This window comes from Chelonia mydas, chromosome 6 (assembly GCF_015237465.2).
Source record: "Chelonia mydas isolate rCheMyd1 chromosome 6, rCheMyd1.pri.v2, whole genome shotgun sequence".
In the NCBI taxonomy this organism is placed as follows: Eukaryota; Metazoa; Chordata; order Testudines; family Cheloniidae; genus Chelonia; species Chelonia mydas.
In genome coordinates, this window is record NC_051246.2 from 94,519,057 (window position 1) to 94,546,157 (window position 27,101).

General features: G+C 42.0%; 1 protein-coding gene across 36 annotated transcripts in view; it reads left to right on the forward strand.

Annotated features, from left to right (window-relative positions):
• The window catches only part of NRXN3 (neurexin 3), a 1,375,103-nt gene that overhangs the window by 1,023,177 nt on the left and 324,825 nt on the right, over positions 1-27,101 (forward strand). For all 36 annotated transcript variants that reach the window (XR_006291425.1, XR_006291426.1, XR_006291424.1 and 33 more), the window contains one exon: positions 12,518-12,699. Coding sequence is in view for 29 of the 36 variants with exons in the window: in XM_043548139.1 (XP_043404074.1) it covers positions 12,518-12,699 (182 nt within the window). In the remaining 7 variants the exon portion in view is untranslated. The remainder of the gene's footprint in view (positions 1-12,517; positions 12,700-27,101) is intronic.

A 27,101-nucleotide genomic window follows, 5' to 3' on the forward strand; every position in this document is an offset into this window, starting at 1 on the left:
ACATACACATCCATGCTAGGACTTCAGATAACAGAACAGCACTGCTGAGAACCTTATAGCTGCCAATATATGTTTTTACCTATATGATAAAATAGCTGAGGCATGGAGATAAGGGAAGACAGGATAAGTGAATGAATGAAGGACATTCCATTTCCTTTTCTTGGTAGGTGGACAAGTATGACATCTTTAAAAAACAAAGCAAACCCCCTGAAGCAGTAGAATTGACTTTGTATTTGGATGTCTGTTCAGATGTTTGACTCCATCAGAAGTTATACTGGGGTGGAGTTAATGTATTAATACAAACTCAGCAGGGCTCTTAGTTTATTTTGAGAATTTAAAGCTTAGGGTCTGGGAGATTTTAGAATAAAAAAAATTATTCAAAATCGATCTGGTGTATGAGTCAACCATCCTGGGTGAATCGGCAAGCTTTGATCATGGTGTGTGTCAGGTAACTGGAGAATGTCATCCCTGCACCTTTAACACCTAACACAAAAACCAGCAGGTTAGAAACTAGGAAAAGAGTTTAGCAAAATTATATTTGTGTTGCTTAGAAAGAGGAGGGCAAATTCTGAGACTGTAGTTTTTACACAACCTTTACTTGGGCAAAATTCCCATTGATTGGCCTGGATAAAGATCGTAGGATTTGGGTAATTGTCCAAAATTTGAAACTTGGATGCCTAAAGCATAACATCGATATTTAGGCAACTAAATAAGTGGCCTGATTTTCAGAGGTGCAAAGTACCCATAATATCTGTGGAATCCAGTGGACATTCAGCTGTTCTGCAAACCAGACCTCTAATTTGGCTGCTTAAATATGAATTTAAGTACCTGGTTTCAGGCACCCAAGTCTGAAAAATTTGAGCAGGATCCATGAGAGTAACAACTCTTGCCTGAGGAGTGGCGGATGCTCCAGTACAGTAGGTCTTTTCTGTTGCCAGTGTCTGTGATTAAGGAGAGTATGAGTGAACTATATCAAATTCAGTGAGGTATATAAAGAGGAGAGAGGCCACAGAATGATGAGTGAAGATAACCCAGTCTTGAAAAGCAAAAAGGTCATAGATTGAGCTAAGGAAAGGATTAAGCACTAAGGGACTTCAGGGAAACGTTGTTATGCAGAGGGCAATTAATATGGAGAAACTAAAGTGCTCCCAAAGGCAGCACTAGGGAATGTGGCTTGAATATATTCCAACAACAACAAAAATAGATAAATATAAAGGTCTGGGCCTATGGGACACTGTGCTTCCTGGCTCCTACCACAATTGACGGTGTGGCGCATCTATAGGATTGGTCCCAGAGTGGGGAAATATACATTAGAAAGAGCAACTGTTTGGGAGAATGTTGAATGGACCGAAATCGGTGGCTGCAGTCTGGCCTCCATCCATCCTGTCCTGTTTCTAGGTTGTTCTAGTAACATTCAGATCCCATAAACTTTCTGTACACGCAGGGAGTGAATGTCCCTCACAGCAGAGCTGTGAATCCAGTTACGATGGGACTGATAACACTAGTCTCTGAGCTCTGCTACTTTGGCAGTCTGTCTCCTGGGCTTCTCTAAGGACATCCTCTCTGGGTGCTCTTTCTTTATCAAGCAGGTCACCCCGAAAAAGAAATCCTACTCAGATTTCAGCTCTTGTTTGGCAGTGGGATGCAGCTGAAAAACATTTTAATTTATCTCCATCAAATTCAACCAAGGAATCATCACCCAGCTCATTGTCCCTCTGGGTGTGTGTGTGGTTTTATCCCCTGCATCACCATATTCATTTTGACTATGAGAAGGGCTCCCAAATTTTGTCCTGCTAAGGGATGCAACGGCTGCTTGCAGGAAAACTCTGGGCTGCATCTAGTTAGCACAAAATGGTCCAGATTGCACCCAGCCTTCGCTTTAACATGGAGATGTGGTCCCACAGAGAGTACAGCTGCAGCGTGTGATGCTCCAGTTCAAACCAGAAGACCTTCTATTGTGATCAAAGTGGAGCTTTGTATTAAAAATTAGGAGGGCCACATGTCCCTTTGTATAAATCAGTGGATAGCCTTTGGCCCAGGACCAACCTTTGGCAGTGGAGAATCAGACCCATTGCCTTCAATGTCTTTGCACCTGTGTCAGCAAGAGCAAAACTTGATCCTATATTTCCAGAGCCACTGTGTTTACATTGAAGCCATGCCTCAGCCAGCTGATCCCTGTTCAGATTCTTTGTTGCAGAGCAAAGGGTGCCGTAGTTGACATTTATCATCCTGAGGCTGTTAAATCCATGGTTATCTTTGGTCCACTTAAGCAGCTGCTAACCTCGAGGATTCTTCTGTGCTGGTGATGGGTAACCCCAAGGTACCCAGCAACAAATTTTCCTTGGGGAGAATATAAGTCAGACTTCCCAGTGCTTAGGAATTGGAGTCATTCATAGTTTGAGTGTAAATTATTTTGGACTGTGTGGCAATTCCAGGAGCACTCCCTTCTTCTCTCCCCCCACTCCTTCCAATCTCTCTTTTAATATGAACAGGAGTACTTGTGGCACCTTAGAGACTAACAAATTTATTAGAGCATAAGCTTTCGTGGGCTACAGCCCACTTCATTGGATGCACAGAATGGAACTTATAGTACGATATATATATATACACATACAGATAAGTTTGTATGGTAACTTCCAACTTATCTGTATGTGTGTATATATATATATATCTTACTATATGTTCCATTCTATGAATCCGATGAAGTGGGCTGTAGCCCACGAAAGCTTATGCTCTAATAAATTTGTTAGTCTCTAAGGTGCCACAAGTACTCCTGTTCTCTTTGTGGATACAGACTAACACGGCTGCTACTCTGAAACCTATCTTTTAATATGGTGTAACTAATAAGAAATAACATATTGTCTGATCCAATTGTTGGCTAATGCCACACATACCAGGAAGAAAGTGACTTGTATTAATTTGCTGTCATTTTAAAAAGGAAACAAGGAAGGCAGGCACGATCCGAGTTGTTGCTTCCATTTTGTGTCAGGCTTGTATTGTTGTGGTGTTTTTCCTTTTTTTTGCCATAGAAGAAGCCCTAGCTCCCTCGAATGTTAAAGCTGAGCAAGGATTTCAGTTTAATTAACGTCAGACAATGTCTGCCTTTTAAATAGAAGGATATGAGGATATGGTGGTGTTCGCATTAGGTCTCAGAGGGTTTGTCTGGGGAAGAGCAGGCATCTTGAAGGAAAAGCAGCTGGTCCATGAGAACTCTTTTAAGCAGGGAAGCGTTGCTTTCCAAGGATTACACTTTTGCCCTGGAAGCTTTGCATTTTCTTAGGGCTTTACATTTCTTCCATCTCAGACAATTTAAAGCTCCTGATACATAAGAGGAAAAAGACACCCTATCAATCATCTTACATATGGTACAATGCCTTTCTTCATTTTCTCCTTGGAAGAATCCTGTGATAGAATGGGTCAAATGAACCAGACAATTGATGATATGTCTATAGCCATTTTCAACCCCTTTTTCTAACTCCTCTGAGGCAGATAAGTATTAATAGATCCATTTTAGATAGGGGTGAAAGGCACAGAGAAATTAAGTGTTGGGCTTTGCGTCAGACAGTGGGAGAGCCAGACACAAAACCCAGTTTCAACTCCCAGCTCTGTAATGCATTGGTCAACTTAAAATATAAGGAATAATGTGAAGGTGAAAAAGTTGCATTAAAATAATGCTGGAAGTCTGGATTAACCCTCAGCAAATTAATTCTTCATAAGGGTAAAATGACCGTCCCTAGTCAACCCACTTTTGCCAGACAGTGAGTGATCCTGCATACCACAGGTGCCAATATGCGTTGGGCATAATATGGTTAAAGGTGGGTTACAGGGGTAGTTCGTGGTGGTATAGTGGGTTAGGTCTTTGTTTCTTTCTCTACCAGAGTTCTGGGTTCAAGTCCTGTTTAGGTCCCAAGTTAGAATGATTTTGGTGGTCTCTCCCACCCTTTTCTTAGTCTCCATTTGTACACATCACAAAATAACCTTCTGGTTTGGCATGGTAAGATCAGCAGCCTCTGCAAGAGGAGGAGAGAAAAGGATAAAGACTGGGATAACAGGGCTGTTGCAGTTAAAGACTGAGCTGGAAGTTTGTAACTGGGCAAGCAGGAGTGGCCAAAATAAAGACCACAGTGCACTGGGAGACGTGCAGGGGTGGGTTTGGCTGAAGCTGGTGCAGTGCCCATCTGCACTAACCCTGTGCTGGTTGCTATTAATTTCTCTTTTTCTTGAACGTTAAACCGCCCACCAGTTTTGTAATTTGAATCATAGCCCTCCCTTCTCTTTGGTTGTGTTTTATGTTATTTTCCCTTGGTTTTTTATTTATAATGACAGTAACTTGCTATCTCTTTCTATTATGTATATTACAGTAGTTTGTAAAACTGTGAGATTCACTTGACAGTGACTCCCTCCATAATGAAATGAATGTTCATCACAGACAGACTTTGAGCCACACATTATTTGTCTGATACATAGCTCCCACTGGGGATTGCTGTTAAATACTTATTTCAAAACTGGAGATGCCATCACATAGCTGATATGTTAGTTAGACAAAGAACCTGTATGCAATACCACTATGGCAGGTTCAACATGGACAGTAGGAATTATAAAATCATGCAGCAGAATCTAGAAATGGAAAAGATCTGTGATACCATGTTCCCCATCAGAGTTTCTAGTGTTTTGGTCAATCTACTTTAATCAGGCCCAAATGACAGGGATTCCACTACATCCATTTGCAGACTATTCCACGGCCTAATTGGTCACCCTAACAAGGAGTTTCTCCTGATTTCCAGCTGGAATTTTTCTTTTTTTAATTTCATCCTGTTCTCCTACTTATATACCCATGTACCATCCCAAATGATTCCTTTCTATTTTTGGTGTTGATGCCCTTCATACAGTTTTGTCATGTCTCCTCCAAGACAAGCTGTCCTTCATTAGATCTTTTAATTTCTACTCAGGGAAGATTGGGTGGGAGCACATCTCTTGCTAGGAGAGCATGTGTGGCACCTTTGATGCCCCCAGAAGGTTTAACTTTGGAAAGCATCATTCAGAAGCTGCTAGAAACAATGTCATAGTTTTCAGTTATACTCAGCTAATGAACGTTTGTTCCAGTAATGTAATGCTACTGTGGAGAATGTTAAGTAATGTGTTCTGTTAACATTGTTTAATGTATGGGGTTGCAAGGGAAGTACAACATGTGGTTGAACATGAGACAGTGATGTAACAGCTAAGGACTCTGTAAAGGCCTGGTTAGTTGCTAGGAGCTACCATGGAACGTTATTTTTTTCAAATTCCAGCTGTTGGGCAAGCTTGCTGGCTGGGAGTGGATTGTTTCAGGATCTCAGTGATGGTTCCAGTAAGGGACTCTCCATTAGTTCATTCATTGGTTTACTTCTAAATTAACAAAATTAACTTACTCTGTTAATTTGTTCATTAGCTCTGGATTTGTGCTGTAGTGATGGGGATTGCCTGCAGTGACCTTTGAAGAGTAAGAACATAAGAATGGCCATTCTGGGTTAGAGCAATGGTCCATCTAGCCCAGTATCCTCTCTTGAGACAGTGGCTCTGAACACCTGTTGTCAATTTACAGTGATCAAGTATGTGAGGTTTTGCTCAAAGCCATGCCATGAACCTGCAAAAGAGGAGCAGCTCTGCCACCCCTCAGTGGCAGAGCTGAGATTAAACTAATCAGTGGTTAGTTTAGTGAGTGGTTGAACTGCACGTGCTATAGAGTGTCACCCTTTGTTCTGAAGCACTGAGAATTGTTCAGAAAAGCCAGTCCTCACTCAGTTTACACTCAGTTTAATTTATTCCTTTCAATGAGAACTTTGCCTGAGTGAGGTCTAATATTTGGCCAATTGAAGTTTGGGCTAGAACAGCTCTGTCTATCTTGTCCATCCCCACGGCTGAGGCAGAAATGTTCTCTGTAGTACATTCTCAGTAACCTGTTTTTAAATGACTCTGGAAAGCAGTGACATTTCCTGTACATCCTATTGGAGAGAAACCTTGTCTCTTGATCAGTTTCTCTTGATATTCAGCCTATGCTTTTCTTTGCTCAATTTTACCAATTGCTCCAATTTACACTCTCTTGTTAGCACTCTTACTAGTGATAGAAGAGTGTATGCAGAACTTAGGTATAGTGAGATAGGTGGTAGCCTTCTATCTGCATTTCCCTGCCTTTGTGAGTTTGTCAGACCTTTAATCTTATTTTAATAAGATTTTCTGAAAGCACTAACCACCCTGGTAAGCTCTTAGGTCTGTGTTATTTAATTGCCACTTTACAAGGCTACTTGGTACAATTGTTGCCAAGGTCATCTGCATTATTTGAATTGGGTCCTGCTTCACACAGCTAAATTCACTTAATTGTTTGTGATGTATTAGTGATTCCATCCTTACAATAGTCTTGTTACAGGGAATAAGCTAAATAATTTCAGCTTCTTGGTAACGTGCAAATCTCACCAAGAAAAATGACCAAAATGCCATCATAGCAAATTTTCCTTTAGTTGAACTGATAGCTTCTTGCTAGCAAGCAGAAAATTTACATGGTTACTATTATTAATAAACATAATAGTATCTCAGCACCAGCATACTAAGCACACCGTGAAGCGACTTATCAGAACTACTGGGCTCAGCAGAAGGTGCATAATGGGACTGTATGTATCCATGAAATAAAAAATCTAGCTAGGAAAAGTATAATAAAGTTATGCTGCCTGGGAACTTTCAAGTCTCCGATTTCAGAAATAGCCGGCCTTCGTGGACATCCGTTTTTCTCCTTATTAAGCAATTTTTTAAAATAATTTCTCAATCCTCATAGAAAATTGTATAAAAATAACACAGTATCATCTATATTTACCTAAGATTTCATGCAAGAGAACAAAGGCATGATAATGAATTGAGGGGAAGGAGCATGCCATATGTCTTGCATGTTATTTCAGGTAGAAAATATTATCTTTAGATTTATATTCTTCACAGTCTGTGCTGGATTACCAGAATGAACAGGAGCTTTAAGCATGATGACTAAGGGGTCCAGACCCTGGACGGAGATCCTGCTGTATTAATTTAAATGCCAAAAGTATCATCTGAGTTTACTGTAAGAGTTTATATCTCACGTCCCTTGTAATTTTCCTGCTAAAAATCTTTTTCAGCTCCAATATAATGCAGATATACATACCAGTGAATATTTGCAGCATATTGTATTTCCACTAGTAGCATAATGCAGGGGTTCTCAAACTTCATTGCACCGTGACCCCCTTCTGACAACAAAAATTACTACAAGACCCCAGGAGCCGGGACTGAAGACTGAGCCTGCTGAACTCCACTGCCCCAGCCACGGGGGCCAAAGATGAACCCCAAGGGCTTCAGCCCTACCTTAAGTACATGGAGAACAATTGATTGCTGTCCTCTTTATAACAGCCTGTAACATATATGAAGACTGTTATCAGGTCCTCAGCCCCCTCCCCAGTCTTATTTTCTCAAGACTAAACATATCCAGTTCTTTTAACCTTTCCTCAGAGGTCTGGTTTTCTAAACCTTTTATCATTTTTGTTGCTCTTTTGTGGACTCTCTCCAATTTGTCCACATCTTCATTAAAGTGTGGCACCCAGAAGCAGACACAGTACTCTAGATCTCCTGTGTCTTACATGCGATGCTCCTGTTATTTCATCCCAGAATAATATTAGCCTTTTTTGCAACTGCTGGCTCATATTCAATTTGTGATCCACTATGACCCCCAGATCCTTCTCAGCAGCACTACTGCCTAACCAGTTTTCACCATTTTGTAGCTGTGTGTTTTTCCTTCCTAAGTGTAGTAATTTGCATTTATCTTTATAGAACTTTATCTTGTGGATTTCAGACCAATTCTCCAATTTGTCAAGGTCATTTTGAATTCTAATCCTGTCCTCTAAATTACTTGCAATCTCTCCAAGCTTAGTGTCATCCACAATTTTATAAGCATATGTGCCACTCCATTATCCAAGACTGAGATTAGATGAGGAGTCCAGGGAGGGAGACTAGGACTGGGAACCAGTGGGGCTGGTGGGAGGAGAGACACAGATTGGACAGTTGGGAGTGAGGAACTGGGACTGCCAAGGAACTGGGGACAAACAGTTGGAGGTAGGGACTTGGGCTGTTTAAGCAAGAAGTTAACGGGGTGGGGAAGAGACAGGCTGGGACAGGCACAGTTTGGAGAGGACAGTGGAGAATGAGTCAAGCTTGGTGGGGAACAGGCAGAAGAGTCTGTGCTCCCTAGAGCCCCTGCCTTTCAGGAGCATAGAATGGAACCCAGAATTCCTGAGTCTCACTATTCGTCTGCTATCAGCAAATAGCTGTGAAACCCACTGACGAACCGTGTCTCATCCCCCTCTGGTGCTGGTCCTCATAGAGGATGGCATTCTACTATTATTATTATCAGTTAGTCTGTTACCTCAAATGGCAGAGGCCTGTGCAGTGGAGCTAAAGGTTCCATCCCTGCTGATGAAGCATGTGGTTATCAATATGATGCCACATGATGGAATTTGTTTTTTCTTTAAAAAAACAAAACACCTACGTTTAAAAGAATAGAGACATGAGGACTTCTTGGTTACGGCAGTTGAATGCTCCCCTGAAGCAGTGGATTCTATCCCTGCCTTTTCCAGAGTTCCCATGTGATGCTAGGCAAGTCACTTACACAGATGGTCAATAATCGTGTGTTCCATATTTACTAGGTGCTGAGCTCTCAGAACTGCAGCTGAAGTCAACAGAAACTGTGTTTTTGTCATATCAAGTTTTCTATAATGCTAAGTACTCTGAAAATTAGGACCTGGGGTCTCAAATTGAGCACGCAAAATTAGTGGAAACTTCTGACCTTAGTCTCTATGACTTAGTTCCCCATTTGTAAAATAGGGATATTACCACTGCCTCATCTCACAGGGGTTTTATGATCATAAATTAATGAATGTTTGTGAAGCTCTCAAGAAAAGCCAAAGAGGAAATGAATAATTCTATCTTCAGAGCAGGGTTTGAATAGTGTGCACTAAATAAGGCTTAGGGACACACACATTGAACGATGAGGATAAAACAAAATATTGAATAGCTTCTCATTAAGTGATCACCATGTATCCTATGCAGTGCAGAAGGCAGGGGTCCTATGGAAAAAAAATAGTATGTGATCGTGTAATTGAAGATCTGATCATAATGCATATGCACAGGAGGGCCAAGTTAAGGTTACCCAGGCAACCTTAATTCTGGCATTTCCTAACTTTTGAGTGCTCAGTTTGGAACTTTAATGTTCTTATAACACGTTTTGTATGTGTAATATATAAAGACACATAAATGAGTCAGGCATTATTTTTAACATGATTACCGTGTAGCATTAACTGTATATCTCTTTTTTTCTCTTTGTGTTCTTCCTCCTCCATCTAATATTCTCTTTTAATGTTTGCATCTTATGATTTCTGTTTGGAGTGATTACTTTATTCAAATTTTGTAGCAAATTATTAGTGCTACACTATTTAGGATTTTTCATGTCATAATTATCACTGGGGCATGTTTACATGTTCAATATGTAAGTGAAAGTATATACATGCATACATTTTTTTTAAAATTATATTTCAGGTAGGGAAAGTTACACAGAAGTCAGCAAACTGGACTGCCTACCATTCTGCAGATAATTCTGGATCGTGTACTGAACAGTTGCAGTACAGTAGGTTTCTGTTATAAGGATCAGTTTAGGTCGCCTGCTCTTCTGATTGTTACAGCTGAATGATTACTGTGCACAGAGGCATAAAACTGAGCTTCCTGAAGTCAGGCCTAGAAGCAAATCTCTGTCCTGCGAGGAGAGTATGAGCTTTGCTAGGCAGTTGAGTGCCGTCACCGGCCTATACAGTTATAATTGGCTGTAATTGACACTTGCAGGAGCTCTGACATGCTCTACCTGCAGCCAAATGGCACTCAGAAAAGTGAGGAAATCTCATCTGCCTTTGGATATAGCAAAGACATTCCTTCCACTCTGATCCTTGCAACTGAAAGTCCCAGTGATCAGAATTAGGAGTGAAGGCCAAGCACACAAACACATGTGGGAACAGCTTTTGGAAATGAGGGTTTGGTCTACAGAGCCAGAAGTGATCAGAAAAACTCAGTACACTCAAACTCAGATGTTGATTTTTCTTGTGTTATTCTGTGAGCCAGAGTAATATAATATATAAAACATTTAGAACTAGCTAATAAACTAAAGAGGAAAGATATTTGTAGTTTATGCACTTATTGTGGGCTGTGTGAATTATCCGTACATGGAGAGAAGCTGTGGATAATTCATTACACAAACACCTCTAATTAGTATGAAAAGGCTTTAAGTGTACTTGTAAGAATGGATGATAAACAAACAGTTTACACTCTGCAGTAGTCACGCACCTACCATTACACTCCACAGCTGAAGGTAGAGATTCAGTTAGAAGGTAAGAATTGGGTGCTTGGTCTCTGTCTGAAGAGTCACCATTTCTGAAATTGGACTAATACATGCTCACAGCTCTGCTCTGTCAGTGTGCTCTCTGTCTTAGTTCTGGGTTATGAATGAAATGTCATACAAGTTTATTTACATTTACTGAGAGTATGATCCAGTGGGTATGCACAGGACTAGAAGTCAGGGGACTTGAGTTCTGCTTCTGGTTCTGTCACTGACTTGGCCTTGGGCAAGTCAGTTTCCTTCTGTGCGCCTCAGTTACCCCATCTGTGAAATGGAGATAACAACACTTACCTTCTTTTGCGATGCATATTGAGCTCTCTAGAGAAAAAGCCCTACATAAGGATGAAGTTTATTGTTTTTATTTCTACTTACTTACATAAAACAAAGAGCCTCAATGGAGTTGTGGCTTTGCAGCCAGACTCATATGTGACCCAGTTTTGGTACCAAATGACCCAAGCAATATCCAGCTGTACTTAATTCACTTTGAGATTGTTTGTTTAATTGCGGGTATTCCTGATAAAAAATAAATGACCTTGTAGCCTCCCCTAGGTAAACTATGATCTGAAGTATATTCACCCAGTCCCCCTCTGCTTCCCATTGATATCTCATGCCTGCTGCTGTTGGTGGAATCCAATTGGCTGCATTTAGTATTGCACAGTTCATTGTGACCCTTAGGAAAAGTGCATTATAGACTTGGGTGTAGCTCAATGGCTGACGAATTGGGCCTCCTGCATGTGTTGTTCCCAACCTTACCACAGATTCTCTATGTATATAAATCTCCCCACTGTATTTTCCATTGAATGCATCCGATGAAGTGAGCTGTAGCTCACGAAAGCTTATGCTCGAATAAATTTGTTAGTCTCTAAGGTGCCCCAAGTACTCCTTTTCTTTTTGCGAATACAGACTAACACAGCTGCTACTCTGAAACATCTCCCATTGTGACCTTTAGGGCCATATTTTCTAAAGAGCTCAGGGACCAGTGTGATGAGCTCTTTTAAAAACCTGGAACAGGGCAAGTCTGAGAATCTGGTCCTTAGCCTGTATGGGTCTCCTACCTTGTATGTAAAATTGATCCTAATAGCACACCTCTTCCTCTGGACATTAGCTCTGGATCTCCAAGTGAGGCTGAATACCAAGTTTGTGAAGTGGTGTCTGTTTTTTAAAAGCAGTGCATTACTTGGCATTGCCCAGGCTTGTGTTAACGATAATGAACTCACAGGCTCTTGATAAACTCTGTAGCTGTCTTTATTGCAGATGCTGCTTGTCTTGATTTGGATACTATTACCTGGAGCACACTTTAGCAGGATGTGTACAGTATCTGTCATTGGTGATTTATTCCTTCCTAAAAGGAAGCAGCATTTATCTATTTGTGGTTCCCTTGTTAATACTGTGTGGATACACTAGGGTGTTGTGAATAGCATAAATGTTCATTTAAAAGGATCTCTGAAAGTATTACTGCTGGCGTAGAAGCCATAATTATCTGAATGGCAAACTTTTTAAAGTTCTTGTTGTTTTATTTTGCATCTTGTTTTACTGAAAGATAACAGTGCTACATTAATGGGAGGGGGAAAGAGTGGGTGTATTTTGTGTACTAGAAAGCTGTTCTGCTTTCACATCCCCTTCAATCAGGAAAGGCATCCAGCAATTCAGAGCCATTGTTCCGCTGAAAAGAATACGCCATTCTCTGGGAGGAAGAGTCCTTGTGTATATGGTGGGAGAGGGGTATAATTCCCCATCTTGTGACTTCCTTGGATGAGATGTGGAATTAATGCTAGTGTTTAGGAAGGCTCACTACATTGTTTGTCACAATGCATAAAGGTTTTTGGATACAGTGCATTATCAGTCTTCTGCTAGTACCCAGTGGAATGTAGAGTATATCTCTTTAACTAACATCTGCTCTGTATTATTTCAGTTTTCCTGTGTCTTTAATTGAGGGTGACAATAGCCTCACAGGCCTTAGATTTCATCACTTGTGCTAATGAAATGCTTGTATTTGGATATATTCCTCTCTGCAGCCATTACAGCGTTACCACACACGGCAAAAACCATAGTGAACGAACACCTCCCTCTTTGTTTTTCATTTTGCAGCTGGTGCCACATATATCTTTGGGAAGAGTGGAGGCCTCATCCTGTATACCTGGCCAGCAAATGACAGACCCAGCACAAGGACAGATCGTCTTGCTGTAGGCTTCAGCACGACTGTGAAGGATGGCATCCTGGTTCGGATCGACAGTGCTCCTGGGCTCGGCGACTTTCTGCAGCTTCACATAGTGAGTACACACCCATGTCTATGCCAGACCTGGGTTTCACTTTTGCGTGCATCAGTAATGTGGATATATGTGGTGGGTGTTCCTGAAGAGTTAAAGATGAGTGTTGCTTCGGAAAAGGAAGGTGTAATCATTAGATGTATGATTAATGGGATCACTCATGGGATCAGGGAGGTAATGCTTCCTCTTGACACAATGCTGGTTAGACAATATCTGGGGAAGTCTATTTACAGATTTGGGTACTATCCTATTGATAGAATATACAGAGGAAATTGAGAGAGTTCAGAGAAGAATAAATAGAATGAGAAGAAAATGGGAAGGAATGAACTTAGATAATGAATCAAAAGACTAATAATGTAAAACAGCATGTGTCAAATAGATTCTTCACTTTCTATGTCTTCAGCACACACTGAGTTTAACCTCCCCAGGCATTCCTTCAGGGTCCGGTTTATTTAGCTAAGTGTGATACACTTGGTCCCACTGAGGTTTGTGACAGAACTCCCATGGAATACAATGGGAGTGTGATTTACACTTACATTAGGACTATTTTATGGCAATGTTAACCCACCCTGCCCTGTGCAAAAGCCTGGAAATGATGGAGAGTATGGTTCCCTTTACCTCATCCCCTTTTCTTATTATACATTACAAAGAAGATACAGTGTTCTCACTGGGTAGCAATAAAAGAAACTTAAATGCCAGGCCAGATTCTCAGCTGGTGTCGATGAGCATAATTCCATTCACATCAATGGAGCAATGCTGTTCCACACTTGCTGAGGATCTGGCTCAATGGATATAATTTGGGATTATAAAAATTTGATTTCAGTCACAGAAATAAATTTTAATAATGTGACTGGGAAGGACATAGGCCCAACTTTTGACAGAGATGTTAGAATCAAAAGCAAATCACTGGAAGACTTTGAGATGAGGGAGAAAATGGAGCCCTGTGAGCAAAGCAGGAGGGGAGACTAAATAGGAGCTTTCCAGATTTTTCAGGTAATAGGTTTGCAGCCTAAGAAGTTGGAAGTACCAGTCTAGGACACCTCCTGTTCAGCAGTTTCTGCTCTAACTCACAACAGGGATTTGGTTGTTTTTAACACTGAGAATGGGATTTGAAGCCATTCAAGCTTGATGGCAGTTTAGAGGGAACATAGCTGAAGAGGAGGCTTGCTACGGCCCAGCATAAAGGGACCAATATTATAAAGTGTTGAGCATCTTACACTGCCATTGACTATTAAGGGAGTTGAAGATGTTCAGTTTCTTATAGGAGGCACTCAGAATTTTATGGGGTTTTCCTGAGTCAGGGGTTGGAACCTAAAGTGCTATCCACCAATACTGCTATTAGGAAAAGTGATTGTGAGCCACTGATCAAGTGAAAATGGATCCCCCAATCCTAACAATACAGTGAGTCTGTGAAATGGATATAAACAAAATGCCAGGCGTACAATGAGAACATAATTGGCAAAGTGTAAAAGGAGAGAGATTGTCAGTGATAACTTTGGGGTTCTCTTTACTTTTGGATCATTTGTTTAGAAAGCAAACAAGATTGGGCAATCTAATATTGCCCATAAATTGCTGAAGTGTTTATAAGGGGAATGAGTGTAATAGTAATTAACACCAACATATTCTCATACAAGTATTTTCTTTTGTCTGGTAAAGATTTTGGGGATATATTTCCAGGGCTAAACTCCAACCATGACTCGATAAATCATGTAGCATGTGGTCTTATGCCACAGTGATTATATGTGTTCGTTTACTGTCCTCTCTAGTCTATTGATACGAGAGAGATGATTATTATTTGATTATCGTAGCACCTAGGAAACCTGGTCATGGACCAGGAACCCATTGTGCTAGGTGCTGTGCAAACACAGAACAAAATGCTGGCAACTTATTACTGTGACGTTCACTCATGATCGAAGGAACAAAAGGCTGGCAGCTTACATTTGGAACCCAGAGCAACTGTCTGCTTCCAGTTCAGTAGTTACTAATGATGGTAAAGAACTGTGCTCAGTGCAGTATTTCTTTGTGATCAGTCTGGCTATAATGGGGTTTCTAGATAAATCATGAGCACACTTGTGATTTCTACCTTGCTTTTGGTATTTATCGTTCAGCTCTTAATTATGTCAAAAGTAATCAATCAATCTACCTGAACTTTTTACATGTGCGATTTTATACCAGCACAGAACTTTGCTGGGATTATCAAAGCAAATCAGAAAAGATCTTTGTGAAATAAGAGTCCATTAATAAAGAATTGTTTACTTCCAAGATATTCAAATTTTTTTTTCTTTTTTGCTAGTAATATTTAAAGCTTGTCCTGTATACTCTAAATGTGTTTTGATCGCTCTGCTCTCTGTGAGGACCGGGACCGTTCAGCTGGTTTTGGACACTTTTGCTTTGTATAATTGAAGTTATTAACTGTGATTGATGTTTGCAATAAAAATGCTGCAGGCATTGTTTCTGGGTAGTTAGGCCCATGTGTGCCTTAGGATGCTCACAAGCAGCAAATGCAGGGCTAGTACAGATTTAATATCTCCTGTTGTGTTTTGGTCATTACGGAGTAAGTGCATTTGTGTAAGCCATTCAAGAAGGGGAGGAGGGCACTGCTATTCTCATCTAGGTACCCTGTCTCCTGATATGTACCTCTGACCCTGCCAAGGCCCTAATGGGGAACCCAGTCTGAGAGAGAGACTCATACCAACGGACATTAAAAAAATAGAGCAGAAAGATTGAAATGATATGGTTACTGGTTCATTGAGCATCCATAATATTTTGTGTTATCTCAGTTTGATGATTCAGCATTTCTTATGTAAATTAGTCACAATCATAACAATGAGTTAACAGCAGGTTTGGGTCCTGTTGGAGATAAATTGCTATCTAAAATGAGGGTTGCCACTTGAAACAAGAGACACTTATGAGATGGGGCCATGTATGGTTTCCAACCTCCCTGAATTTCTGGTTGCTTTTCTTGAACAAAGATCTCTTCCAACTTGCTGAAAACTATTGCACTGCGATCAACTCCCCTGTATTTGGTAGATAACACCTGCAAAGACACAGTGAGACCCACTCACCTTCCAAAAGTCTGCCATTACCTCCACTGGGAGGATAAGTAGGATGCGTATTCTTCCTGATCACAAGAGATATGAGCCAGGGAGAAAAAGACAGGGAGGAGCAAAGGGGGATAAAAATGGAGGAGAAAAAAATAATGGTGGGAAGAGATTAGGGTGGAGATGGGGAACTAGAATAGAGCGATTAAGCCAATGGTAAAAAGAGGGGGAAGAATGGCCAGATCACTAGAGAGAAGAATTCTAGAAGGAAAAGTGGAAAGTAGGAAGAAAAGCAAGAGAAAGAAGGAACAACAAACAAACAAGGGGGATGGTAAGTGATATAATGATGACATTTACTTTATACAATTTTAATAATGAATGATTTGGCTGTTTTCAGCAACAAAATATTTCAAAATTCCCAAGCTGTGGATGGTCACTGGGAGGGTCCTGCATCCTCATTTCCCTGTCTTTGGATGTTGTAGATCTGGGTTTCTCACAACACAATTTTGGTGGCCTCAGAGTGCGGCCACCAACTCTTGCTGGTGGCCATTCTGACAAATTTTCCTAAAATACTTAATTAACTTTAGGAAAAACAAATAAATATGCACATATACTTGTCCAAATCATTGTAATTGATTGATGAAGGGTTGGGTTTTTTTTTGCAGACTCAATAATACAATTAATGTACAGTTGTATTTTGGTGCCCCTAGCCCCACTGCCTCCCCCAGTCCCTCACAGATCCCCTTGGCCCCCACTGCCTTCCCGCCCCACACACTCCTTAAGGCTCCCCATTGCCCCCCTGGACTCCACTGCTTCCCCTCCCCCACCATTGCCTCAAGCTCCCTTTTGCGGCCTTGCATCCCAGGCTGAAGCCCGCCCCGGGAGCCTCCAGCTGAATCAGGGGAGGGGGGCTGAAGCCCACTCCTGGAGTCCCTCAGCTAAAGATGGGAGGGGGTGCTGAAGCCCTTCCCCGGGGCCCCTGGGCACTGCAGCGACGCACCGTTCCTTTGCTCCCTCCCCCATCTCTGCCCAAAAGGCTGCCCTGGTCACAGGAAAACCCCCTGGTGTCCGCATGCAGCCATACTGCCACATTTGAGAAACGCTGCTATAGATCATCTCCATTTTGTGTTCAAAAGTTGTCAGCTGGCTACACTTGCTCCACCAGATTGTCTCGGATTTCCGGCTGGTGGTAACAAGAGTTGACAGCAACCATTTCCTGGTGATTAGCAGTGACGATATTTAGTCTCAGTGGTGTCTAAGATGGTGAGTAAGATGACACCTGACCTTCATATTGTGAGCTATGGATAACAAATGACAGGTACCATTTTAGAAATTGCCAAGATGACTCCTACTTAATTATGTTAGTGGACACTTTCTGGTGTCTTTTGTTCTTTCACCCATGGCAGGCAACAGAGAGAAGTTGCAGGGCATTTATTATCTCATTTTACTTTCCATATACTGGAGGGGTGTGTGTGTGGAAGTTATCCTATTAATTGTGTCTGTATATAATTTACAGTGAATCTGCTTGGATTAATTTTTTCCATTATGAGTCTTTTAGACACTGTGGAGATTTGTGTGCTGAGGCATCTGTTTCCTATGACTAGAATTTATAACCCCTGTAACTCTTTCCCGCCTGATTTCAGTGAGACATGAGCTACCAGCCCATGTATCATGCTGATCCATGTGGTGTATGAAGCATGAGGTGTTTATATACACAACACTACCGGTACCTCCTGGAGGTGAAGTGTAATAAGGAGGTGTTTTCTGCTATCATGAGGTTTGCGTGGCATAGGTGTGTGAGTGGTGCTCTCAGAGTTGTGAGGAATCTCTTGTAACAGGTAGAGTTCTAGAAGGCTGCAGGCTTAAGTTATGGTCGGATGTTTCTACATATTCATTCTTCTTAGTCTGCAACAGCTGTCATTTCCTAATTTACACCATGCAAAATATCTCACAGAGTGAATAGAGGGGAACAGGACAGTTGTGGGTTATGATAGATATCCTCCTCCTGATGACTACCAAGAGATACATCACTCACTCTGTGCACTGATGTTTTATACTGTTGTCTTTCATTTGTATGTTTGTTGTAAACCATCAGCTCACCTCTGGTTTATCCTGAGTGTGGTTATGAGGTGGTTAGATTGGCCCACCTCTGAATTCTTGGGTAGACCTGGAATAGGTTTGGAGAAGGAAAACTCTAGGCCCGATCCTCAAATCCTTACTAAGGAAAAACTCCCAGTGACTTCAAAAGCAACACTGCCTGAATGAGGTCAATCCAGTGGGAGTTGAGAGTCGTCAGTGCCACTCATTGTCCGATCATAGCTGAAGGCTGCAGGGTTTGACCTAGAATTATTTTGGATCTCAAGAACTAACCATGAGGAAAGTGAGAAAAAGGCAGTCTTCTCTGGCTTGGAGGGGACCTGGATAAATGGAGGCTGAGAGGGAGAGAATAGGGCTGAGGTGTATCCATTGGGTTGAATTTGGTTTTCTTCTATTTTCAGTGCATTAGTGTTTGGAAAACAATTTCCCTACCATAGCTTGTTCCAAGTGACAAAGGCCTGTTTGGGTTTCCTAGGCTGAGGAGCTTTAACAGCTCATTAGTCACTTGTGTGGAGAGAGCCTGTTGGGGACACTCAGGGCAGCGTCCAGCCTAAACATGCAATCTCAGCAGAGATAAGAGTTGGGGATGGGGGCAGGAGCGCTGAAGAGGGCATGTGATGAAGTAGGTGTTTTCTGAGATCTATGCAGAGCCGGTATGTTTAAGATAGGGTGTTTATACCATAGAGATGATAGTAATTCACATTTTGCACTTATATACAGCTGAATTGGAATTAATTTGCGAACTGGATACAATTAACTTACGCTTGAATAAAGACTGGGAGTGGATGGGTCATTACACAAAGTAAAACTATTTCCCCTTGTTTATTTCCCCTCCTACTGTTCTTGTCAACTGCTGGAAATGGCCCACCTTGATTATCACTACAAAAGGTTCCCCCTCACCCCGCTCTCCTGCTGGTAATAGCTCACCTTTCCTCATCACTCTTGTTACAGTCTGTATGGTAACACCCATTGTTTTATGTTCTCTGTGTATATAAAATCTCCCCACTATATTTTCCACTGTATGCATCCGATGAAGTGAGCTGCTGCTTACGAAAGCTTATGCTCTAATAAATTTGTTAGTCTCTAAGGTGCCACAAGTACTCCTTTTCTTTATACAGCTTGTGTGTTCAAAGTCACTTCAGACATGAGATACTTTGGCCTTCCTCACTCTTGCATCAGCCGTGGTTTTGTCCCAGAGCTCTGCATTTGCTTGTTTCCAATGTTGAACCATGTCTTGTGCAAAGTGGGCCAAATTCAGAGGATATAAAAGTGGGTGTGATTTACTTCCACTGACACCCTCTTGTTAGTTGCTTTTTCTGCAGCTCTTCATTGTCCCAGGAGCTTGGTGTGTACATTTAACCAAGTTCGATTCCCTTCCACACCCCTCCTTGCAACTACGTCTACACTGTGACCTCAGGTGTGATTCCTGCCTTGCACAAAAACACTTGAGCTAGCTTTCATTAAACTAGCATGCTACAAATAGTAGTGTAGGCATGGTAGTATGGGTAGTGGTGAGTGGAGGTACAGGCTAGCAGTGCATTGTACATTATGCACAGGGTTCAGGTGGGTTTGTACTTGGCACGGCTCCTGATTGCCACTTCCCAGGCTACCCCCACGCTACTATTTTTAGCACGCTAGCCAAAAATGAGAGCTACCCACGAGTATGTCTGTGCGAGCTGGGAATCACACTCATAGCTTCAGGTGTAGGTTAGCCTTACAATTCAGATTTGGCACGAAATTCTGGTTTCGGTTACATTAACTAATGTAAATCCAGATAACTCTATTGAACTGAATCCTGATCTCATTTATTCTGGTGTGAACCAAAGTAATTCCATTGTTAATGGAGCTTTTCTGAATTTATGCCGGTTTAATGGAGAACAAATTTTGGCTGAGTGACTTCAAGGGAGGTTACTCCAGATGTATATAAGTGTGTCTGAGAGAAGATGTGTAAGGGGGAGTGAAGATTATGTATTAGTAGATGTGAGTTTAAGGGAGACTGAGTTGTCATAATTTTCATTCTGAGTGGGGAGGAAGATGGTGTAAGTTACACAAATTTTGACCCAGACTTGCTGCTGAATTTGGCTCAGTTTCTCTATGTTTGGGACACATATGGGATGCTGGCATCCATAAGAAAGAAGGAAATGTCTGACAAATAAGGTTAGTAACTGTTTCAGAAATTAAATTCCACTCTTAGTGGCCAAAGAACAGGACTCTAACCGGTGCACAGCTTGTGTAGGTAATGTCTTTCTCACTTCTCTTATTGAACATTTGAGGAGAGTGATTGTCTATCCAAAAGCATAACAGTCGTTTAATCAGGAAAACCATAATCCTTTTACCGTTGCTGAATGTCACATTGTGTGGTGCATTCTGTCAGGCTGAATTTCTCCACACTATTACTTCATACACAGTACAATTGGCTTCTTTACTGGTCCTGTAACTCATTTGGCCAGATTCATCACTGGCGTAACTCTATTGAAGTCAATGGAATTATACAAGGGATAAATTAGGCCCGGTGTGAGCTATAGTATTTTATAATCTGTCAATAAAAAGACAATCCTCCCTGAATCCAGAAGCCTATATTCAACTAGACAAGACACAGAAAACAAATGCATCCTAAACCTGGTCTTTAAAATGGAGATAGTACTTTACATTCTTCTCAGCTCAAATGGGGACAGAGTACCAGATGTGAGGGACACTGCAACTAAAAGCTCATGATCTAAAGGCCTTAGGTTTGTTTCTAGGGGCACCTGAAGGCCCCTGTATATTTCTGGATAGCAGAACCTCAATTGGTACAAAAAGAGAATGGAGGTCACTGAGATACATAGGACTATATTAGAAAAGTGTGTTGAACAGCAACAAAGCCATATTTTATGTAACACAGCCCTTAATTGGAACAGGCCTATATTTCTGGAAAGGTAGCTTGAACATATCTGTACGTGTTCAAGGAGATAAGGAACCACAACGTGCACCCAAAAATATGAAGGACAATAGGATAAACGTGCTGTGCTTGATAAGCAGTGACAAGATGAAATGACAGCGGGATATAGCTTCAGTATCATCCTTATGTCCATGAGAGACTTTGTTATTGTTGGGCAAATCTCAAAAGGTTTGCAGGCTCGGTGATGAGGAGCAGCGAAGGGTCAAGGGATCCTCAGCTTATGTAAATTGTCATATCTCCATTTGTTCAGTGAAGCTATGACAGCTGAGGATCCGCCCCTTAACGTTCTCAGAGGCTTATCCAAACCTTACACAGACTTCTTGGGTCTGAAAAACCTCCGCAGTTTGGACACTCATGCTGTGTCTGCTCTTCCGCAGAAAGTAGAAAAACAGGAAAATGAAAAGTAACTTGTAAAGATAAAGTTGACTAACTTTTTTTGAAACAAAGTTTTTGAGTTTGCAGAGATGGTTAAAGTTCAGTTTTTAATTTCTCTGAACTAGCTCACCATAGAAATAGTTCATTTATTTTTATCTACCATCTTTTTTGCATAGCAAGATAATGGTGTTATGTCTCGGTAGTAAGAGAGTACGAGTTGAGTGCTAAAGCTTTGAAGTTTAGGATGAAGACGCTCCCAGCCCCAGTGTGACTGTTTATGTCTAGCATCACTTGGCATTATGCCTCATCAAATTTTCTCATTGACCCTTTGAGCCACAATCCCTGCTTTGTTGCCAGTGGTTACACCAGGTGTATAGCTCAGTGCAGCAGTGCAAGAAATAACTCATTGACTCCCTGTAGCTAAAGATGATGGATTTTAGATCCCCAGCTGCATTCAGCCATCACAGAGGCTCAGAGTACTGATATGGGAATTCATTAACCACCCACTGAACAGCTTTATATTCTTAGATCCTTGCACTTCTATCACTGCCGTTGAAGCTGGTGAATACTATCTTGATAGATGGAGGAAGAAACCATAGGGCTGTTGTACTGGCATGATTGGAGTAGCGCCCCCTTGTAGACCTTCCCAGCACCCTGAGGTGGCTGCAGGTCTTCCTGAGAGGCATGGAGGAAGTCTCTTCCCCCTGGGTTCACTGGGTGATGCTACAGTTTTAACGCCTTGGGCGTGGTGGGGTGGAGGGCTTAGCCCTAAAATGTTCCCAAGCAAAAAATAAAGTCAGCTCACTACTGGGTCATCCCCAGTCTTTTAAATAGTTCCTTGAGTATCAGTCAGTTGAGCATCAGCCTCACTTGGGGGCTAAGAGCTTCTCTCCCAGTGGCTGTCCTGGCTATCAGGCCTGTTTTTCTACAAGCAAAGCTCCCTTCACAGAGAGGCAGAGCTTCATCTTGCCTCCTCACCAGTCTGCCTTGAACTGAGCCAGGTTCTTTCATTTTATTGCCACTCTAGGCTTGGCATTGGCTGTAAGTATAGTGGGGCAGGGCTAGCTGGGCCCATAAGCTTTCTTTAACCCCTTCTCTGCAGGTGTGGGCCTCTCTGCTCCATCACAGCTGGGTTAGCATCAACGGTAACATTGTGGTTGGACCAGCAGCTTGCCAGGTTGGAGTCACAGGTGTGGGAGCAATGTTGGGACTTCAGGTCCCTAGGCTAGATGAGATTAGTTGGATGGCGAGGAATGAAAATTAAGGGGGAAAAATAAAGTATTAGTGCTAAGTACCATGGCTAGTTCTGTGAAATGTGTCCTAAGCATTGGCAGTTAAATAAGCCATCTCTGCTTGTTTATCAGTAAAGAGAGGGGGGTTTCATCAGCTTTTTCAAGGAAACTTGACTGCTCCAATCAGTTCCTTGTTTAATATAGTCAACAAGATTTGCAATGCTGGGTCAGAACACAGTTCTGTCTAGTTCAGTATCCTGCCTCTGGCAAGGCCAGTCCCTGCTTCTAAGGAGGAAGGAAAACCAAACCCAAAAACCACACCTCCCAAATAAGGCAAAACCCATAATGCAAATTCCTAGTTATGCAATGGATGAGATAAATTCATTCCTGTCTCCTGCATGTAATTAGCCTACAACTTGAAGCGTGAGACTTGCTTACCTTTATTCTTATTTCACATTCTAGTGGAGCTTCAAATGTTATCATTTGCCATTAAGTTATCCAGACCTCTTTTAGATCCAGCCACAATATTTATCCCAAAGACCCCTGCTGACATGAATTCGAGACCTAGATTATTTCGTGGGCAAAGAAGTAAAGGGTCCTTGCTGATTGACATTTATCTTCTGGGAGTTGAGACTATGGCTACTGTTTCTATGGTAGATGACCTTATCCAGGACTGTAGTACTTATCTTACTAACAACTTGCATAGCACGACTTATATTGCATTGCAAACTTCCCTTGAGTATTTTTAAACACCAAAAACTAATTAGGGTTCTCATGATTGACATTTGTTTTGTTTTGTTTTTTTAGTATGGCCACATGGTCTGGAAGTGAATATGAGGAATGAACAAGCTGGAGAAGATAAAATGACAACAACAATTTGTTTTCAAGTTCTGAAAAGTTGGAATTGTTTGTCATTTTTTTTTCATTTTTGTGGGAAAGTATGAAAATGTCATGGAAAGGGCTATTTTTGTCCTTTTCTGGGCTACCTGAAGTGAAACGCAACAGAAATCTCACAAGAGAGCTTGTTCTCATGAGATTTCACAGACTCAGAGATGTATCTGAATTTGTTGGTGTTTATTCCAGTTAAAACGCCAATTGTTCACGCATCACTAGTAGAGATTCTGGGGTACATATCTCCCCCTTTACAAGAAACACATACCAAATTATAAATGTGATAATATCAAAACTCTCTCTCACACACACTCACACAAACACACTGCACAAATAAACAGTAAATTAAATCTGCATATAATAAAATCTTCTCATTTCCTATATTTCTACGACCTTCTGTACTGCCGTTTCCAAAAATCAAATTCACAGCATTGCTGCTAATGGAGGACAGCAGGGTTACTCAAATGGAGGCCACCACTCAGAGAAAATTAAAGTAGGGCAATTATAAGTTTAATTTACCCCTGGCTTGATGTCTGATGTAACTGTTTCATCAAAGACAGAATTGTTTTTTACAGTGTCAGGCTACAGTGAAGTTGGTTGGCTCTCAAAGTAAATAGTGAAAGTATTTAAAACAGGAATGTAATATTAAAACTAAGAAGGGAAAAAATTAACTTTGATCAAGAAAAAATAATAGCAATATCACATTTACATGATGTCTTTCTCCCAAAGTTTCTCAAAACACTTTGCATACTCCAGATCACTTCCACTGAAATGCAGACACCTCTGTGGTGAAACTCAGCAGCTCTTTAACAACGCAGATCAACATTACAAATAGTTTAGGGCAAGGAGTGAATAATACTATTACATCCAGTTGAAACTACAGAGGGAATTTTAAATAGGCAATGTATAGTTAGTTTCCTGAACTGGAATTTGGCTAGGATGCCCACACATGTACTCTTCCAAATGTTCCCATGAAATCTTAGAATCATAGACTCATAGAATATCAGGGTTGGAAGGGACCTCAGGAGGTCATCTAGTCCAACCCCCTGCTCAAAGCAGGACCAATTCCCAGTTAAATCATCCCAGCCAGGGCTTTGTCAAGCCTGACCTTAAAAACTTCTAAGGAAGGAGATTCCACCACCTCCATAGGTAACGCATTCCAGTGTTTCACCACCCTCCTAGTGAAAATTTTTTTCCTAATATCCAACCTAAACCTCCCCCACTGCAACTTGAGACCATTACTCCTTGTCCTGTCCTCTTCTACCACTGAGAATAGTCTAGAACCATCCTCTCTGGAACCACCTCTCAGGTAGTTGAAAGCAGCTATCAAATCCCCCCTCATTCTTCTCTCCCGTAGACTAAACAATCCCAGTTCCCTCAGCCTCTCCTCATAAGTCATGTGTTCCAGACCCCTAATCATTTTTGTTGCCCTTCGCTGGACTCTCTCCAATTTATCCACATCCTTCTTGTAGTGTGGGGCCCAAAACTGGACACAGTACTCCAGATGAGGCCTCACCAATGTCGAATAGAGGGGGACAATCACGTCCCTCGATCTGCTCGCTATGCCCCTACTTATACATCCCAAAATGCCATTGGCCTTCTTGGCAACAAGGGCACACTGCTGACTCATATCCAGCTTCTCGTCCACTGTCACCCCTAGGTTCTTTTCCGCAGAACTGCTGCCAAGCCATTCGGTCCCTGGTCTGTGGCGGTGCATTGGGTTCTTCCGTCCTAAGTGCAGGACCCTGCACTTATCCTTATTGAACCTCATCAGATTTCTTTTGGCCCAATCCTCCAATTTGTCTAGTCCCTCTGTATCCTATCCCTGCCCTCCAGCGTATCTACCACTCCTCCTAGTTTAGTATCATCTGCAAATTTGCTGAGAGTGCAATCCACACCATCCTCCAGATCATTTATGAAGATATTGAACAAAACCGGCCCCAGGACCGACCCCTGGGGCACTCCACTTGACACCGGCTGCCAACTAAACATGGAGCCATTGATCACTACCCGTTGAGCCCGACAATCTAGCCAACTTTCTACCCACCTTATAGTGCATTCATCCAGCCCATACTTCTTTAACTTGCTGACAAGAATACTGTGGGAGACCGTGTCAAAAGCTTTGCTAAAGTCAAGAAACAATACATCCACTGCTTTCCCTTCATCCACAGAACCAGTAATCTCATCATAGAAGGCGATTAGATTAGTCAGGCATGACCTTCCCTTGGTGAATCCATGCTGACTGTTCCTGATCACTTTCCTCTCATGTAAGTGCTTCAGGATTGATTCCTTGAGGACCTGCTCCATGATTTTTCCAGGGACTGAGGTGAGGCTGACTGGCCTGTAGTTCCCAGGATCCTCCTTCTTCCCTTTTTTAAAGATTGGCACTACATTAGCCTTTTTCCAGTCATCCGGGACTTCCCCCGTTCGCCACGAGTTTTCAAAGATAATGGCCAATGGCTCTGCAATCACAGCCGCCAATTCCTTTAGCACTCTCGGATGCAACGCGTCCGGCCCCATGGACTTGTGCACGTCCAGCTTTTCTAAATAGTCCCTAACCACCTCTTTCTCCACAGAGGGCTGGCCATCTACTCTCCATGCTGTGATGCCCAGTGCAGCAGTCTGGGAGCTGACCTTATTAGTGAAGACAGAGGCAAAAAAAGCATTGAGCACATTAGCTTTTTCCACATCCTCTGTCACTAGGTTGCCTCCCTCATTCAGTAAGGGGCCCACACTTTCCTTGGCTTTCTTCTTGTTGCCAACATACCTGAAGAAACCCTTCTTGTTACTCTTGACATCTCTTGCTAGCTGCAGCTCCAAGTGCTATTTGGCCTTCCTGATTTCATTCCTACATGCCCGAGCAATATTTTTATACTCTTCCCTGGTCATATGTCCAACCTTCCACTTCTTGTAAGCTTCTTTTTTATGTTTAAGATCCGCTAGGATTTCACCTTTAAGCCAAGCTGGTTGCCTGCCATATTTACTATTCTTTCGACACATCGGGATGGTTTGTCCCTGTAACCTCAACAGGGATTCCTTGAAATACAGCCAGCTCTCCTGGACTCCTTTCCCCTTCATGTTAGTCCCCCAGGGGATCCTACCCATCCGTTCCCGGAGGGAGTCGAAGTCTGCTTTCCTGAAGTCCAGGGTCCGTATCCTGCTGCTTACCTTTCTTCCCTGTGTCAGGATCCTGAACTCAACCAACTCATGGTCACTGCCTCCCAGATTCCCATCCACTTTTGCTTCCCCCACTAATTCTTCCTGGTTTGTGAGCAGCAGGTCAAGAAAAGCTCCCCCCCTAGTTGGCTCCTCTAGCACTTGCACCAGGAAATTGTCCCCTAAATTTTCCAAAAACTTCCTGGATTGTCTATGCACCGCTGTATTGCTCTCCCAGCAGATATCAGGAAAATTAAAGTCACCCATGAGAACCAGGGCGTGCGATCTAGTAGCTTCTGCGAGTTGCCGGAAGAAAGCCTCATCCACCTCATCCCCCTGGTCCGGTGGTCTATAGCAGACTCCCACCACTACATCACTCTTGTTGCTCACACTTCTAAACTTAAACCAGATCTTAATCTTCAATGACCCAAGTGTGCAAGAGCTCCGATTTTTCTCTCATTGAGAAAGAGACGACCCTCCAAATAACAGTAATGTCCGAAATATAAAAATATAGCACTTTAAAGGTATTATATTATTAATCCTCACAGCACCCACATGAAATGTAGGTCTGAATCTTTTTACACATGGGGAAACTGAGGAACAGAGACCCAAGGCCACAGAGAGAGCCAGTGTCAGAGCTAGAATTGGACCTTGAGTTTCCTGTGCTAAAATCAC